This window comes from Mya arenaria, chromosome 10, assembly GCF_026914265.1.
Source record: "Mya arenaria isolate MELC-2E11 chromosome 10, ASM2691426v1".
NCBI classification, from domain to species: Eukaryota; Metazoa; Mollusca; class Bivalvia; order Myida; family Myidae; genus Mya; species Mya arenaria.
In genome coordinates this window covers 51,337,797-51,356,243 of record NC_069131.1, presented here as the reverse complement: position 1 = coordinate 51,356,243, position 18,447 = coordinate 51,337,797, and the positions used below count along the sequence as shown (strand labels likewise).

At 31.6% G+C, this 18,447-nt stretch overlaps 1 protein-coding gene across 1 annotated transcript; it reads right to left on the bottom strand.

Moving 5' to 3' along the window:
• Positions 1-10,643: 10,643 nt before the first annotated feature.
• LOC128206122 (quinone reductase-like) lies at positions 10,644-17,561 on the bottom strand. Its single transcript, XM_052908389.1, has 4 exons — positions 16,840-17,561; positions 15,347-15,451; positions 14,925-15,056; positions 10,644-11,417 (listed from the first exon to the last, which is right to left on the bottom strand). Exons 1-4 carry the CDS (start codon positions 16,985-16,987, stop codon positions 11,173-11,175), a joined length of 630 nt encoding a protein of 209 aa, XP_052764349.1. The 5' UTR covers positions 16,988-17,561; the 3' UTR covers positions 10,644-11,172.
• Positions 17,562-18,447: the final 886 nt, after the last annotated feature.

Genomic DNA, 18,447 nt, shown 5'->3' with positions numbered 1-18,447 from the left:
GCTCTTTAATGTTGCTTATGAGTACACAGTTTCCTCTGCTGTACTGGCTCACTTTAACTATCTACGTGAAAACCCTAAGCCTCTTACTTCGACACTTCTTCTTTAAGGGTCTGTAATTTTTTCATGGAAAATAGTGTTGACTATAGCAGTTAAATCATCCCTTAATGACTCCCTAAGACAAGTCACTATTCGCTGGATTTCCACGTCAGACAGGATGGACTGTTGATGGTTGGTTGGCATCTGAGATATAATGTATAATATGGGCGATTGCATGTCGACTTGTAATTTGAGAGGAGTATAAATATACTGAAGTTGTTGTTGCCGTTGAAGAGGCGTACAATATGCAAATGCATGTCTGGTATTGACAGGGGTTATTTTAAAGTTTCTATGTGTCTCAGTTGCCATTGCGATTATATTTTCATTTGCACTAGACATATCAATTATAATATCAGGTTTTTGAGTAGTGTTAACCCAAATGTTACACTTATTTATTTTACGTTACTGATATCTGAGCCAGAGGAATGTCTTTATTTTTTGTCTAACGATTCAGTGCTAGGGGATGTAACTTTTTTGTTTTTAAATCTTTTTCTCTTTGTGAGTCTGTCGAGGCTTTCTGATGTGGGTTTGGCTTTGATTTAGGGTCAGATTTTAGGTATTTACCAATTACATATTATCTGATTCAGATCTGCACTGGGAAAATGTTGTTAAATTGTGTTTTTACATAATTTGAGATATGGTAGAAAAACATGTTGGTTGACACCGGGAGTAGCACTCAACAAAAAGTCACTTAAGTGCACATAAATCAGTTAACAGTAATGTTATTAAGTTAAAACTTTAAGTGTGCCCTAAAGCGTTTTATAAAAACAACCTGTTATATGACTCTAAATTTAAATATTGGAATAGGAGTCCCTTCTTGGGATTGTTTGTTTAATATGTTTCATGCAAATTACTTTCTTTCATATATATATGTGTAACCGCGGATATGAATGATTAAGAAAAAAAAACTTTGATTATGAAAACAAGAATGAAAGCATTTTATAGAAAGTGTTAGTAGAAATAACTGTACAAATAATTGTAACAAAGGCAAAATATGATCCATTAAAGAAGTAAGCAGTATTTATTGAAGAGAAAACAATATATTCGCAGAATCACTATGATGTGCACATACATGTAATTTATCATGTGTTGGCTCGTACGTTTTGTACAAAACAAATAAGTTCAATGTTGAACAGATATCGCAAAATGTATGTTTTGTCATGATTTTCTCACGGAAGATTAGTATTGTATGGTTTGGTTACAATACTTGACAAGATGCGGAATTCAAGTCAGTATGAAACTGAGCTGTTGTTTCTTAATACAATGAGGAATGTGAATGCGGAAATTAATTACTCAGATGGTATTCCCATTATAAAAAATTCCGATTCGTTGGCATAAAAATATTCAATCCAAACTAGCATAATTGTAACAGTCATATGTTAAAGAATTACAAACTTCCTTTTTTATGTCAAAGTAAAATGTAAATCAGTATGAAGTGTTGTCTTAACACCCAACAGTTTGATGATTAACGTTAGGTTACAAACGTGATTTAACTTCATATTACGTTAAAGTATAACACCGATAATTTCATTGTTTGAAAATTAAATTTAATTAATATTATCGTTTCCTTTTTCCAGGGAATCAATGACTTTTACAATGGAAGACAATAGTTATAACGATGATCTTGAAGCACTAAATAAAAGAAAAATTGAAGAGTACACTGGGGCCATCGCTTTTACCGTGTCTGTCATAGTGTTTGGAATACTTGGCAATATCATGTCGGTCGTGTTTTACGGATTCAAAGTACCAAGGACGTCTACACATGCAATAATAACGTGGCTTGCTATAGTGGATCTTACAGCATGCATCTTATTCGTCGACGGAATCATCGAACTTTGTTACACAGTTACATTCAAAAACAAGCCCGGTTGCAAAATTATGTATTTCTTAAACCATTGGGTTGTTATCACGTCAGCAGTTATGCTATTTTTTGTGGCTATTGATCGGTACCGGAAAATTTGTCGACCCTTTGGATGGCAATTTTCAATTAAATCAGCCAAGATTTCATTCCTTATTACCGTTATTGCAGCAATGGATAAATTATCTTGTAACTATGGATGTTGTTCATGTAAACGTGACAGAAGCAGATGGAAAAACAATTAAGGCATTCTATTGCACGCACTCAAAAGACCCTGCATTAAAAACCGCTATTACCGTATTTCATGCTTTAGATATTCTGACAATTATCATAGTTGTCTTCGGATGTATAATTTTGTACGTTTTGATATACAGAGCTCTATGGGTGTCACGAAAGCATATCAAACACACTTACAAAGGAAAAGGGAGTTCAGTAGAATGCTATCAAGAAAGGAAGGGTACAAGAATTTGGTATGAAGGAGCCAGAAGTACGGAAGAAACATCATTTTCTAAAACACAAGAAGATTTTGCAAAGAATGATGCAGTAAATTCAACCACAGAGCCTTCACTTGTGCCGTCGATACAGAACACAATCCGGCACATACAGTTTGACTCAAATTCTGATGTTATATCAGGCAACATTGCTGCTGTCAAGGATAAGGACAGATATCTTAAGATTAACACTCATGGGGAAGACAGACCAAATAATATCAATAAGTCGTTTGTTACTTTTCAAAGCAACAATGGTTCAAAAGATAACGGAGAAAGAAGACATCATTCTAAGAGATCGAAGCAATATCCCGATGAACGAAAGATTACGCTGATGATGATTGTCATAACACTAGCATCTGTTTTTAGCTTCGTGCCCTACTTTATTGTAAATTTAACAGTAAAACAGAACGAAAATGCAATGGAACAAGAATTCAGTGTTGGCATACAAATCGCTATGAGATCATTTATGTTAAATAATGTCATTAATCCGTACATTATTGGATTGTTTAATTCGAAGTTCAGACAATTTCTCAAAAGCATTTTTTGCAAATGTATCGGAAGAAATCGATTTTGAACATGATTTGTGAAATAATCCCCAAGAGAAACATACGTAGTTGCCATAGGTATCTATTTTTACTTTTTTATTGAGCAGTATTGCAAAATGCTCACACTAACGTTCTGATTTCTTTGTCATATTCAATAACAATCAATTATGCTTAAACTGTCTTTGGGCTCCTCCTGATATAATAATGCTTAAATTACTTGTATAAGAATATGCATGTGTCATGCCCTAATGAAGTTATATACATACTGGTTGACTAGTGAAGGAGCTCTTTTTGGCGGTTGTTTACACGATCCTGTTTACAGAATTTATACGATTCATAGAGCATACAATTAAAATCAAAATCATTTTGTTTCAATAGCTTGACTATTCGACGGACCGGTTCTAAAGCCAAACATCGCGTCGGCGTCGAATTCCTGCATATATATCAATTAAATGTCATGTTCGTTGTTGTTGTTTTTATACAATTCACCTGTAGTGTATATGTCTCTTTTCAAAATCATGAAATATGCTTTTGGGGTTTTTATATATAGCTAGAATGCAATCTTCTATAGTTCCTGTATGTAAATAACCACTGATATGAATGGTTTAACATAATAGAGACCGTTATATACAGTTTAACTCTGAAGGTTAGGATCTTTTTACACTAAGACAATTTTGTTAAAGTTAAGAGGGCAATTGTTTATTATATACTTAAAAGTAATTCATTATATATTTCTCTTTTTCTGTGTGTGCGATATCATTTGCTATTTGACGTGTAAACTGTTGATGTACTACTTTTTACAATAATAGTTTCTAAAAGATTGCGCTTTTTTCTGATGGCTGTTTTAAGACATTGAATCTAAAAAGTATTGTTCTGGTATGGATGTAAAACAGTTTTTATCGTCAAATGTTTACAAAGTGGCAAAAAACCAATTTCGCATTTTTAAGCTTTTAAATTGATTTCATTTCATATAAGGTTACTTTGAACACTTAGTTAAGTGTTTAAACATTAGACATTTTTTTTTACAAATTCTAGGTTTAGTTAATAGGGATTTTTGTTGATTCCCGAAATTATTAATAAATACATGTTTACGAATGCACTTACGGATAGGTAAAATGACAGATTCTGTATGTATGCCAGGCATAAAACGGTAGTAAGCGACTGTTGGGATTTTCTGTTATTTTTTACTTTCGATTTCGGCTTGTAAATATGAGGTTTTGTGTTAAAATAAACAAACTTATATGTCTTAAGCGTAAGGCAAAATACCATTATATAAAAATGCGAATACGTCCACTCGTGTTTAGACTGTCATTAAAATATCAACAACCTGTAAGTATCCTGCCATTCTATTGTCATTCATTTAAAACGTGATCAGTGTCCTCGGCGATATCAGACAATCAAGTTATATTGGTTTAATTGTGTGAAATTATATCCCTTTTTTGACTAAGAATATTTAAAAAATAGTATCCCTTTATACAGAAAAAAATGAAATAAGTTAATTAACTTTGTCAAGTGTTTAATTTAAATAGAGGAACATTGTTGCACGTCTTAGAATACTGTCTTATTTGCACGACCTATGAACTATGCGTCGGAATAGTCGAGCGTAATGTCCTCCTCTTGTCCTCCTCTTGTATCCTATATTTGTTTTCGCATAACTTGTACCAGAATGTCCATTTGTTTGCCTTTACGATTATGCTAATAACATTGAAAGTGTGTATATATATATATATATATATATATATATATATATATATATATATATATATATATATATATATATATATATATATATATATATATATATATATATATATATATATATATATATATATATATATATATATAGCAATTGCTTTGTATGCAATAAAAGAGAGGTTGCGAGACAAACACTAGTACTTCCACGTCAACGTGTAACTATCCTTAAAAGTAGCTGCTTTACTTTTAAGGTGTTTGAATAAAAGTTGGAACGGCATTCACAAATACAGTGTCCCTCGTGACTTTGTTCTCATGTCCGGTTGGATGACGTAGCACTTAACAATTGGTCAACATGACCTTCGTGCACATGCTACGTTCTGCAACCCCCAATTTATTTATGTTACATACGCGTTTCATATGCATAACTGTATGACTTGATAGTGTATATAATAATATATTTTGGTTTGCAAGTATTGTGCTTAATACCAACGGGAAAAGTAGGAAATTGTTCTGATTTATGGTGATATGTATTTTTATGTTTATGTAGATAAACATATGTTGTTTTTATAATAGTGCAACAAATAATAAATCTTGTAAAAAGTTGCTGATACATATTTTGTTATTTAAGGATTCGTTTCTATGAATACTGACAGTTTACTTAATTCGCATAGGCGTGCAATACTTTATAACAGTAAAAACGAATAATAAGTGAAAAAAACTTTTATTTATAAGACCTCGACAGAACAATTAAAAGTGTTATTTGCATAGCGACTTGTTTTTCTTAGCTCAATAATAATAGAATTCATACTAGATCAAATAATGATGGTTACGGGTCTTTGTGGCGTTTACGATAAGTCAACCTATGCAATGTTACAAGCTTATTCAAGGTAAAAATGATAACGATAAAGGAGCAGGTTTGCGTTGTCTCATTTCCAGCATTGCAATTTATTTGAAAAGCATCAAAATTTTAATTCAATATGTAATCTTAATACAAAAATATTGATAACATTCAAGTATCTTTTAGTCGAACATATGCAAAATGAGTATTTAACATGTTTCGGAATCTTAACCTTATATATCTATATACCTTAATGGCCTCCGCTTACTTAAATAATTGTGTGTCCATTGATTTAGCGTGACCAAAGCATATCTTGTATTTGCGTGTTAAGGTTAATCGCACACTTACCGAGCCATGGTGTTTGTTGGAGGCAGATGGCAACCCATGCCGCCTTTCCTGGCCATCTTTTTAAAATATCTTACTCAGGCACAGTATTGTCTGATGTTGGTTGGCGTGCGGGTACATGCTGATGCTGGATCTTCCATGTTTATCATTTTACTTGTAATCTCTTACATAGGCACCGTGTTGATATGTAGGAAAAGAAACCTAGCCGGTAACATCGCAGACCATTTTATATTTACAATATCTTACAAGCACACAGTGTTGCTTGGCAGAGGTTAGAGTCCTCCCGCAACGTCATTTTTGTTTACTTTCAACTTCTCTATCAGTTGGTCGACAGGTTTTTAATATATCTTTCCGTCAAATTTAAAACTCAATCTCTTACTCAGCCATGATGTTGGCCCGTATCCACTCCATCTATAAATTAAGTCACAATAGAAGACCAGTTATTTGTTGACAATGATTGAAATCAAATTGGTTATCATGTATGGCTGCATTATAGGCAAGTAAACCCAATCAACAAGTGTCTCATTTTTCATATAAGTATATCCTTAAATCCAAAGTTAAAGTGACACTCTTTTCAAAATCAATACATACACATGTATAACAAACATCAATTTTGACAAACCTTTAACTGCTTACTAAATAATGCATTTATGGAACACATTAATTATTAATAACAAGTTTATAAACATGTATTTTATAGCAGAAAGCGCAAAAACTTTAAATGATTGGTGAATGCTTAAAAGTTTACTGTGTTTTGCTTTAGTCTCATCAGGTAGAAATACCATGTTTTATGCTCATTTCTTTCGAATTAAATTCCGTATCCTTCATATGAACCATTGTTTTCGACATTTATTCATCCTTTATGGAATATTAAGACAGAATTATTAATTGTGGTAAATCTTATTTGGGGGTAAGAGTGCATCTTTAAAACAAACAAAAAAAACATTAAAATGTGAACTTTGTTTCGAATGAAAATCATTGCGTATGAATATCTTTATTTTAAAAATCAATACAAATTTTATTTCACCCAAAACGTATAAAATAGTAATAATTCCTTCTGTTTCAGTTGATCAATATGATTTATATATATTGTTAATAAGCAAACGCTGAAATATTTGAGAACTATTGGGCCACTATAATCCTAACACATTGTTTTGTTTTGACGGAAACGGGCGATTTGGCGGTGACTACCGAACCCATTTTGACCGTGCTCTGGTGAATATTTGTTGTCTGGCATTAACACGCTCAAAATGATTTGTGAAAGGAAATGTATCGGTTCTATTAAATTTACGTCGTTACTTAAGTCTGATATTTTAACAATAATGATAAAAACTAGTCCTGTTTGTATACATACATGTAGCTTGAATAGGCTCTGCTTAGTTTCGTTCGGTTTTGAGCCTGTATAATAGTGAGCAAAGCTTTAACACGTATTCTATATTTGGGGTAAAGTTTTAACAGATGTATAATTAGCAAATTTGATAAAATGATATTATTATACATTATATAAGCAATTAGAAATGCTGAATGAACTTAATTGATGAGTGATGTTCGGTATTTGCTTCTTTTTTAATTTAAGATAAAAGTTACTGAATAAAAGGATAAATAGATGACATTATAGTTTTCTGTATTTTGAATTAAGTCAAAAGAACGCGATGGACTGCGTTGCATTGTAAGATATATTTCAATTCATAGCTAAAACCTATTCTACAAAATTGATTTTAAAATGTTAACAAAGGTTATGGACAGATCATACTGAAACTCATTATCGACAATGCTCTCGCATTTGTTAAATTGTTCAAACAAGATCATAAAAGTCCGCATGTAATAATCAGTGACTCGTAGTTCATCATGAGCAATTAATATTAAGACGGTAACATTGTGCAATATTCATTAGTTCCATTATAATTTATGATTCGAAATTACATTAATGTAATAAAAGTATAACAGTTATGTAAAGATACCGCGCTTAAACATTCGTATATATTGAGATGTTGATGATTTATTCAAGCCCTATGACCTCAATGTTTGCATTTACTAGGGCTTAAAGAGATCGACAACTGGTCAAACATTGTAAGTTGCATATAATGTTTCTTAAATATATCAATATATTTGCACTTGCAAGTTTAGCCTTTGGAACAATTTCCTAGTTCTCTTTTTCTCCATTGCGAAGTTCGGAACACCTGGCATATATTAATAGCCGAAGAAATCTGTATAGTAAATCACATAAAAGTGCTGTCATTGTTTTTGTTATCATTAAACATTAAATAATCTACCAAGTTGATATTCGAGAGAAATTATGTGTAAAGGAAGAAACCTTGCAATGTAAGTTTTAAAATCTTAAAAACCGCCAATATATAAATTGAGGGCGATTCACAACTGCAATTATGCCGGCAGAAACCACGTCGTTAAGTCCTTGAAAAAAGAAATTGAAGAATATTTTTGTAAGATTTCTGACAAATAATTTTGTTCTCTTTGCAGATGTTTTTTTCAATGATGCTTTAAAAAAATGATAAGATGATATAAAAAATGCAAACAGATGTTTAAAAAATAGATCATTATACTTAAAGTTACAAAATACAGTACACTTATGACAATTATAATTGTATTCAGTATGAATATACGCTTTCACTTGTCAATGGAAAATAAGACAATGACATATGATAAATGACATATCCTAAAAAGTATTAAAATGCCATATAAAAAAATGTTATAGTTTCCTAAAATTTGTCCGATTTTGTTGCATTTGGAATGTTCATTTGAACCTGAAATATTGTTAAAGGTTTTCTAAAAATGAAACATAAACAAAATATTAAAAATAGTGCCTAAGCCGTAAATCCATAACGTCATTTTTTAAGACCATAATATTGTGAGCAATTATACGTTAAATTATACACGTATGGGTTGCAATAAATTTAGAGATCACTTTCTTTTGTGATACATTTTGTTATAAATTGTTTATCAATTAACACTATTCTTTCAATACTAATATCACACTGGGTCATACAACCTCAAAATGTAACCTTATTTCCACTGGCTCAACACAATGACAAATTTAATGTACTTCGGGTATCTTAAGCATATTGAAAAGCTGTAGATATCATAAAGACTAACATTTATGAAAGTATAAAATACAGGAAGCTTGGTTCTGTGTTTCCTCTTCTTTTACATCTTAGCGCATTTGTATCATAATAAACGGACAAATTCTGATTTCGTAAGGCCTCTGTGAACTACAAGTATCACAGGCTGACATATATCACAGGCTGACATATATCACAGACTGACATGTATCACAGGCTGACATATATCACAGACTGACATATATCACAGACTGACATATATCACAGACTGACTTGTATCACAGGCTGACATATATCACAGACTGACATATATCACAGACTGACTTGTATCACAGACTGACATATATCACAGACTGACTTGTATCACAGACTGACTTGTATCACAGGCTGGCATGTATCACAGCCTGATCCGTATCACAGGCTAATATATATCACAGGCTGATCCGTATCACATGCTGACATGTATCACAGGCTGATCCGTATCACAGGCTGACATGTATCACAGGCTGACATATATCACAGCCTGACCCGTATCACTGGCTAACAAATATCACAGACTGACATGTATCACAGACTAACATATATCACTGGCTGAAGTGTATCACAGCCTGACCCGTATCACTGGCTGGCCCGTACAACAGGCTGACCCGTATCACAGCCTGACATACATCACGTGGTGACATATATATCAGGCTAACCCATATCACGGCCTGACCCGTATCATAGCAAGATATTTATCACAGGCTGACCCGTATCACAGGCTGACATTTATCTCAGGCTGATATATATATATCAGCCTTTTACATATCACAGTCTGACATGTATCACAGGCTGACATATATCACAGGTTGACATGCATCACAGGCTGACATGTATCACAGGCTGACATATAGCACAGGCTGACATATTTCACAGGCTGACATATATCAAAGGCTGATAATATCACAGACTTACATAAAGCACAGGCTGACATGTATCACAGACTGACATACATCACAGACTGACATATATCACAGACTGACATGTATCACATGCCGACATATATCACAAGCTGACAGACATTACAGGCCGACATGTATCTCAGGCTGACATGTATAACAGGCTGCCATATATCAAAGGCTAATAATATCACAGGCTGACATATAGCACAGGCTGACATGTATCACAGGCTGACATGTATCACAGACTGACATGTATCACAGGCTGACATGTATCACATGCCGACATATATTACAAGCTGACAGACATTACAGGCCGACTTGTATCCCAAGCTGACGTGTATTTCAGGCTGACATGTATCACAGGCTGATATATATCACAGGCTGACATGTATCACAGGCTGACATGAATCACAGGCTGACATATATCACAGGCTGACATATATCACAGGCTGACATGTATCACAGGCTGACATGTATCACAGGCTGACATATATCACAGGCTGACATATATCACAGGCTGGCATGTATCACAGGCTGACATAAATTATTGTACATGGTTTGTACTTTTCACACATGGTGTAGAATGTCTGAGATATCCCCAACGGATACCTCATCTTTTACCCAAACTGTTCCTACTTTGATATAGTATAATAATTGTACACAAGTAGGTTACGGTGTTAAGTAATATATAAAATTAAACTACGTAAAATTGATGTTGATATACTTTAACAATTGCATACTAGTATGTTACGTTTTATTATTATGTTACACCAAATCGATATTTTTTTATATGCTTGTCCTCAAGCAACGCAAAACATGCTATATTAGAATGTATGTCTCTGCCACATTTTGGAACACTAAAACAGATACATAAAATCATTTCATCTATTTTTACAAGTAGAAAGGATAATAAAGTTATAATTGATATACATGTATGATAATCATTCGAAATATTAGTTAGGATGATGAAGAAACAAGTTTTTACTCATTTTAAAACAAACTAGAACAATTGAATTAAATTTTCGAAATATAAAAATCTATCAATGCAGACTATACATAATTTTATTGAATAAAGTAAACGGTTTCATAGTCAAGACAGTGATGCTTCTGTAAGTATGGTGATATAAATGATAAATAAACGAAATACTGAAAATACCTGCTAAGTGGTTTAACCGAGGGTCATGAAATTTTAAAACCTTCTTAGCAAGTTTCACAGTTTTTTTTTCTAAGAACATTTCTAATGGTGGTAAAACATTTCAAGGAATGGGTTTCTTTAAATGTCAGATCTACGATGGTGCCCAGTTCGGTGCAGGGTTGTTCCCAGCGTAGGACTTCAGTGCCTTGGCGGCCCAATACACTTGTTTTAACGTTACGTCAAGCTCCTTGCTCAGCGTATCGTCTTTGGGTTTTCCGCTCTCATCTAGTGCTTGGTGGGCTAGTGGAATGGATGTACCAGTTGGTACAGCCATCATGCCCATACCGCCCGTAAATACCCGAAGCTGAACCGCCGCTCTTGATCCTCCCAATCGTCCTTTGAAAAAAAATGATAGTAATAATAATATAATAATAATAATAATAATAATAATAATAATAATAATAATAATAATAATAATAATAATAAAATATAATAATAATTATAAAAATAATAATAGTAATAACAATATAATAATAATAATATTAATGATAATAATAATAAATAAAAATAATAATAATAATAATAATAATAATAATAATAATAATAATAATAATAATGAATAATAATAATAATAATAATAATAATAATAATAATAATAATAATAATAATAATAATAATAATGATAATAATAATAATAATAATAATAATAATAATAATAATAATAATAATAATAATAATAATAAATAATAATAATAATAATAATAATAAATAATAATAATAATAATAATAATAATAATAATAATAGTTATAAAAATAATAATAATGATATCCTTATAAAAATGATGATGACGATGATAATGTATAACAACTGAGAAACTTGCTTTTCCTCAAACGAGTATCTTATAAAACAAGGATGTGAGTTTATACGTTAACGTTAAAGAATGCTGACTGACACGTAAATATCTATATTGTCGGAGCTGATTTCTAATAAGAGAATAATGAGATTGCTTGGCTATCTATAAATGATATATATAAAATTTAGAAATATTTCTTAGTAAAGGCAAACTACAGAACGTAAATGGGAAGCCCTGGTCTAACATTTAGCTGTTATAATATGTACCTAGACGATGTTGAATACTTGAGCATGTTTTCGTTGCTGTTATTGATTTTTTTTTAAATTTGCATGCGTGTATGCGCTTTAAAGGGACTGTGCACCAAATTGGCACCCAAAAAAGTTTTTTTCTGTAACGAATCTCAGGACAAATATCTAATAGAATGTGTTAAGCTTTGATATCCTAATTGTAAAGAAAAGTACCAAAATTGTGTCGGAGACAGGGTTCGAACCCGTGTCGCCAAAATTGCAGTCCAGTGTCGTATCCACTGAGCTACGAAGGCTTAGTCTAAATGGGTGACATTATTAAGCTATACACCAACCTCGGTAATATCACGTGATAACACCGACTAGCCAATTACGCATAAGGAATGACTTTTAACTGGTAGACATACCCAGTAATCATTTTAATGGAAAAATACGAAATAACTGCTAAACATAAATAAATTGTAAACTATGCTGTACTTCAGTTAGTAAGTGTCAATGCATTTTTTGTACACATCAATGCCAAGTTTATGTCAGGTATCGACAATTTTCTTTTTTCTTCGCTATATTATCATACGGAGTACAGCCCCTTTAAGTGCTATAAAACTTTCGATCAAAGTACCTCAGCATCCGGGTAAACACACTTCCACCTGAGTTCTTTTAAACATTTCAAGCTCCTCGGCCATTTTTATCTAAGACAAACACGGATGTATTTGGATGGTTTACATAGTCAAAAAGCGATACGTTTTAATCCACTGCAAGTAGATCGCGTAGTAATTCTGTTTGGCAGTTAAACTTTATTACTGAACTCCTGTGATTCTTAATTATGACTGCACTTCACTGGTAATCAGTTTAAACTATGATCATTTAAGACAACTCTAAATCACTACAATTAATTAATGATATTATTACAAATTGACCGTTTTGACTCTCACAAATTGACCGTTTTGTCTCTCACAAATTGACCGTTTTGTCTCTCATAAATTGACAATTTTTACTCTCTCTTACAAATTGACCGTTTTGACTCTCACAAATTGACCGTTTTGTCTCACACAAATTGACCGTTTTGTCTCTCACAAATTGACCGTTTTGTCTCTCACAAATTGACAATTTTTACTCTCTCTTACAAATTGACTGTTTTGTCTCTCACAAATTGACCGTTTTGTCTCTCACAAATTGACAATTTTTACTCTCTCTTACAAATTGACCGTTTTGACTCTCACAAATTGACCGTTTTGTCTCTCACAAATTGACCGTTTTGTCTCTCATAAATTGACAATTTTTACTCTCTCTTACAAATTGACCGTTTTGACTCTCACAAATTGACCGTTTTGTCTCTCATAAATTGACAATTTTTACTCTCTCTTACAAATGGACCGTTTTGACTCTCACAAATTGACCGTTTTGACAGTCGTTTTATTTTTTGTCTTTGAACCAGCCAATGTTTGCGTAAATTTCTTGAAACTGGTGATGTTACTGCAGATAAAAGATCAGATCGCCGAAGTTGTTTTTCATATTAACGTTCGAATATTGCTTATTTAAAGCTAAAAGCGTTACTAAGGTTTCAAGGAAAAATATTTTTTCGGCAGTTCTCTAAACAAATGAGATCTGTTCTATTATGAGATGTCGTTAGTTATATGAAATAATTGAAGGCATTGATACCAATTTAAGTTGATTCTAAGACAAAAACTAAAACAATGGCAACACTTTCAGAATCTGTGAGAGTTCAGCTTTAGTTTCAAAGGGACTTTTTGATGGTTTGTAAAATGCACTTTTCACGGAAAAAATATTATGAAAAAAAGTGTTTCAAATCATGGAGTATTTACACTAAAATACTGACGATTGGGGGCTAAAATGTTGGTATAAACCCACATTTTAACTTTAAATTCAACCATTTTGAAACATTTCAACCATTAGTATTGCGATTCAGTTAAAAGCTGTAGCGTGATTTGTTGAATGGCATTAACGCGTGAGTATATCACTGTTATACGTTTAAATATCCGCCAGCTTAATATCGGTCCTTGTGGGCGAATTGGTTATGGTATCAGTTATATTTCCTTTACTTCACTGTACCGGCGTGGGTCAACCACAACCAGCGTTGTTTATATTTAAATTGTATATTTTCTGCAATGTTGGTGTCAAAGAGTAATTGTTTGCTATATAAGTGTTTTCGGATGCACTACCGGCAAAACATTTTTTTATGCCAAAACATAAACATTAAATGGTAATAAAATGGTAGATAACGATAAGAGCGTTGTGGGGCGAACACCATTTGTTAAGTCTAAACGGGGGAATAACTTTAAGGGGGGAGCCATAGTTATGCACCTTGTTGTACATATGTGTATCTTTCAACATGTGAACCAAGTTCCATTTGAACATGACGATGAACGGTTTTAATGTAAAGGCTCAAAATTGTAAACATTGACAAGTTGATAGTTAAACTGGCAAACGCATATCCTCTGCAATTATAATTTATAATATCCTCGGATGTATAATGGACGGTTAACGATGTCAGACCGTTTTACATTTAACTACGCCGCAAGTAGATCGCGTCGTTGTTTCAATTTCACATTTAAGCCAAAGACATAACACTTAGGAATCTCAATTACTTATGTAATAATACACAGTGAATCAATGTCAACTCAGTAATAAAAAGTACACGTTTAAAAACAACACTTAGTTTTATGTTATTATTACGAACTACTTTTACTAAATGCGCCGTAGTACATCCGAGGCTCATCGTGGAACGGAGACAGCCGAGATTTCCCTGTTGTTAAAATGGTAAGTAATGATAAAGACGTCATTACCCATGGAATAGGTTACAAATCCACACGGTTTCCATGCCACAGTGGTTGGTGGAATGTTGTCCATGAGATTCGTGAGGGCGGGGGGTAGGCTCCAGTTGTACTCAGCACAAACAAATACGAGTGCATCCAGGGCTGTCAAACGATGAAAAATTATATATACAAGCGAAAATGAATTTGTTTAAATGTTTGAAGAGCACGTACCACATTAAAATTTAACACCGCTATTAACCTTCTTGACATGTTTTTGTCAAAAGTGCACTGGTATTTTACCTAAAATTTACTATTTCTCTGAGAAATATAGCACATTTTTTTTCATTTCTGTGATTTATCATGGATATAAACTCGTACCGTATTTAAATTTGTTAACTATTATGAATGAAGGCTTAAAATGTTAAAATATTTATTTCCAACAAATGACTTGCCTTTAAATCTGTCATTCAGATCTTTTATGTTTTGAGGTACAGACGAGGGGTTGTACATAAAATTCAAGGACTGCTGTGTCAGTGGAAGGTCTTCTTCCAACGGATCTGAAATTGCAAATGGTGGTGAAATTATTGCTATGTTTAGGCATATTTCTTTCAAATATATATTGAATCGGATGAAAACGAAGGAGAGCTTATGATGTTTAGCCCCGAAGAGAAATTGCTATATTTTAAGGCGCGTTCAGGTTTTTCAAAAAGGATAGTCAAGTTATGCAATCGTCTGATATAAAGTATAAAAACACTTTTATTTGTTGATTTATAATGAAATTGCACTAGCGTTTTCATTGAGGGGGAGCAGGCAAACTTACCACCTAAAAATGTCCTTGTTTACTTTATTGTATTACAAGTTTATTTTTATGTCTAAAACATTTAATAATGAACGGAATTATGATAAGCATGGGACACACTTAAAGTTCAGTTGCATTTTTATCACAGATCGGGTGGGTGAATTTTAGTTTATATGATCATGGATTTTGCATTGTATAACGTTGTTATAAGTTCATGACCTAAATAAATTGTGTTTAAGAGCAATTTTAAACATGAAAATGTATAAGATATCTTAATCCAGCGAAGTAAACATGATTAATTACTTGTGCTCATACAAATGCTAGGTGTCATTAGTTTTTTGTTAATTATCATATTAAAATATTAAGAGTTTATATAAATCAAGCACTTTACCCAGTGTGTGTATACCAAGTGGTAAATTGCTTCATAAATGCTACATCGGAATGCAATATTTTGCTTCGAATGATCACGTTAAACAAAGATAACTTCAATATTTCTTCACCATTTTAAATGAAACATAGCGCAGTCTACGCCGCTTATGGAAGCCCGCCTTCGGTATTTAACCAGAGTTTGATTGAGATTTTAGTTTCTAAAAACACTTAAACAAACCTTTTCACAATACAGCCATCTGACGGAGCACTGTCAAAACATTATTTTGGAAACAGGTCTGTCGAAGTGTTTGATGAAACTAATCACCTTATCAAACTCCAGTAATAAAACGAAGGTGGGGCTCTTTAAGCGGCATATACTGCCCTTTGTTTTATTTAAAATGGTGTTGTAAAAGAAAAGTTATCTTTGATTATAGTCCTCATTTTAAGCAAAATGTTGCCTCCCGGCGTAGCATATATGACGTAATTTATCACGTGGTATATACACACACTGTCATCTGAGAAAATCAAACTTTCCATCAAAGCGGGTATATTCAATGAAACACTAAAAAAAGCAGAGAATTTTACAGGAACAATACAGCCTTGGCGAAAAGTATACGTTTAATGCATATTTAAAATACGCGAATATGCGCACGTTCCAATTTTGTACACATAGATGAACACAATATAGTAAGATATTTAAAAAATAACGCAATAGCTTATAACAACTCATTTATTAACACAATTAACTATGAAATTTGTAAAAAAATAACTACATACCAAATACAACAACTTCATGGTCTTTAAGAATGGCATTTTTCACAAATGTTGTAATCCTTTCTCCTATGCGACCTTCTCTGGTGGATGATATAACAACTCCTATTTTCAACTTCCCTGCCATTTCATTTGCTTTATATTGTCTGTACATTCATTAAATATTTCGTTCTCGGGAGATATTCGATAAGATCTCAGCTCTCGCTACAGTCGGGCTAATAGAAGTTTTAAATACAATCCTTAAGTAAGTTTTATTCCCGAGACCTATTTACTCTAGTCACAATCGAGCTTATAGAAATGAAAGACCTTGTTAATCAACAACACCTAAAACAGCTTAAATATAATCCTTTAGTACAATCCTGACACATGCTGTGCATGCGAAGCCACTGCAGAGTAAATGACAGTGTAACAAAAGGTATTAAAGGTGTTCGAAGCCAAGTGTGAAAAACTTGGTAAATTCTTCGATATATTTAAAGACAGACAGATAAACAGTTACTAACTTTTAGTAGAACAATATTGCATACTGGTATGCTACGGTGTTTATTATTATTGCTTCTGTTACTTTTATTATTATTTCTATTATTATTTCTACTATTATTTCTATTATTATTATTATTATTATTATTATTATTGTTATTATTAGTATAAGTATAAGTATTATTATTATTATTATTATTATTATTATTATTATTATTATTATTATTATTATCAATAATAATAATTGTCTTTGTTTACTTTAATAATAATTATTTTTATCAATATTATTATTATTATTATTGTTATTATTATTATTATTATTATTATTATTATCATTATTATTATTGTTATTATTATTATTATTATTATTATTATTATTATTATTATTATTATTATTATTATTATTATCATTATTATTATTATCATTTTAGTATTATTTTTAATATCATGATTATTATTTTTTAATACTATTATTGTTTTTATTATTATCATTATTATTTCATTATAATTATTTTTATCATTATTATTATTATTATTATATTTTTTTTTAATTATTTCCAATATTATTATTTATGTTTTAATATTTTTTTGTTATTATTATTATTATTATTATTAATATTATTACTATTATTATTATTATTATTATTATTATTATTATTATTATTATTATTATTATTATACTTATTATTATTATTATAATTATAACTATATTAAATATTATTATTATTATTATTATTATTATTATTATTATTATTATTTTTTATGTATGCGGGGCGGTAAAAAGTTCCGACCCTCGGGCACGCTGCTGTTACTCCTATTCAAAATATACTTGTCATGATGCCACACATTTCTGGTTGATTGATATGGTCCATGTCTTTCCTGTTATAATATCATTTCAATTCCATATGTATATTATGATGCTAATATAAAGAAAATAATAAACAAAATAAACGTTGTCTACGTATATTTCATTCGATTTACGTCAAACAAAATGTCAAAGCAATCAAAATGTTATGTAACTGTAGAAAGACCACGATTGACGTCAAATATTTCTCCTTTCATTTTTATAAATTGACAGGAAGGGGTGTGACAAATCCCCTGTGTATTGGATGCATATACACAGAGTTCTTAATAATT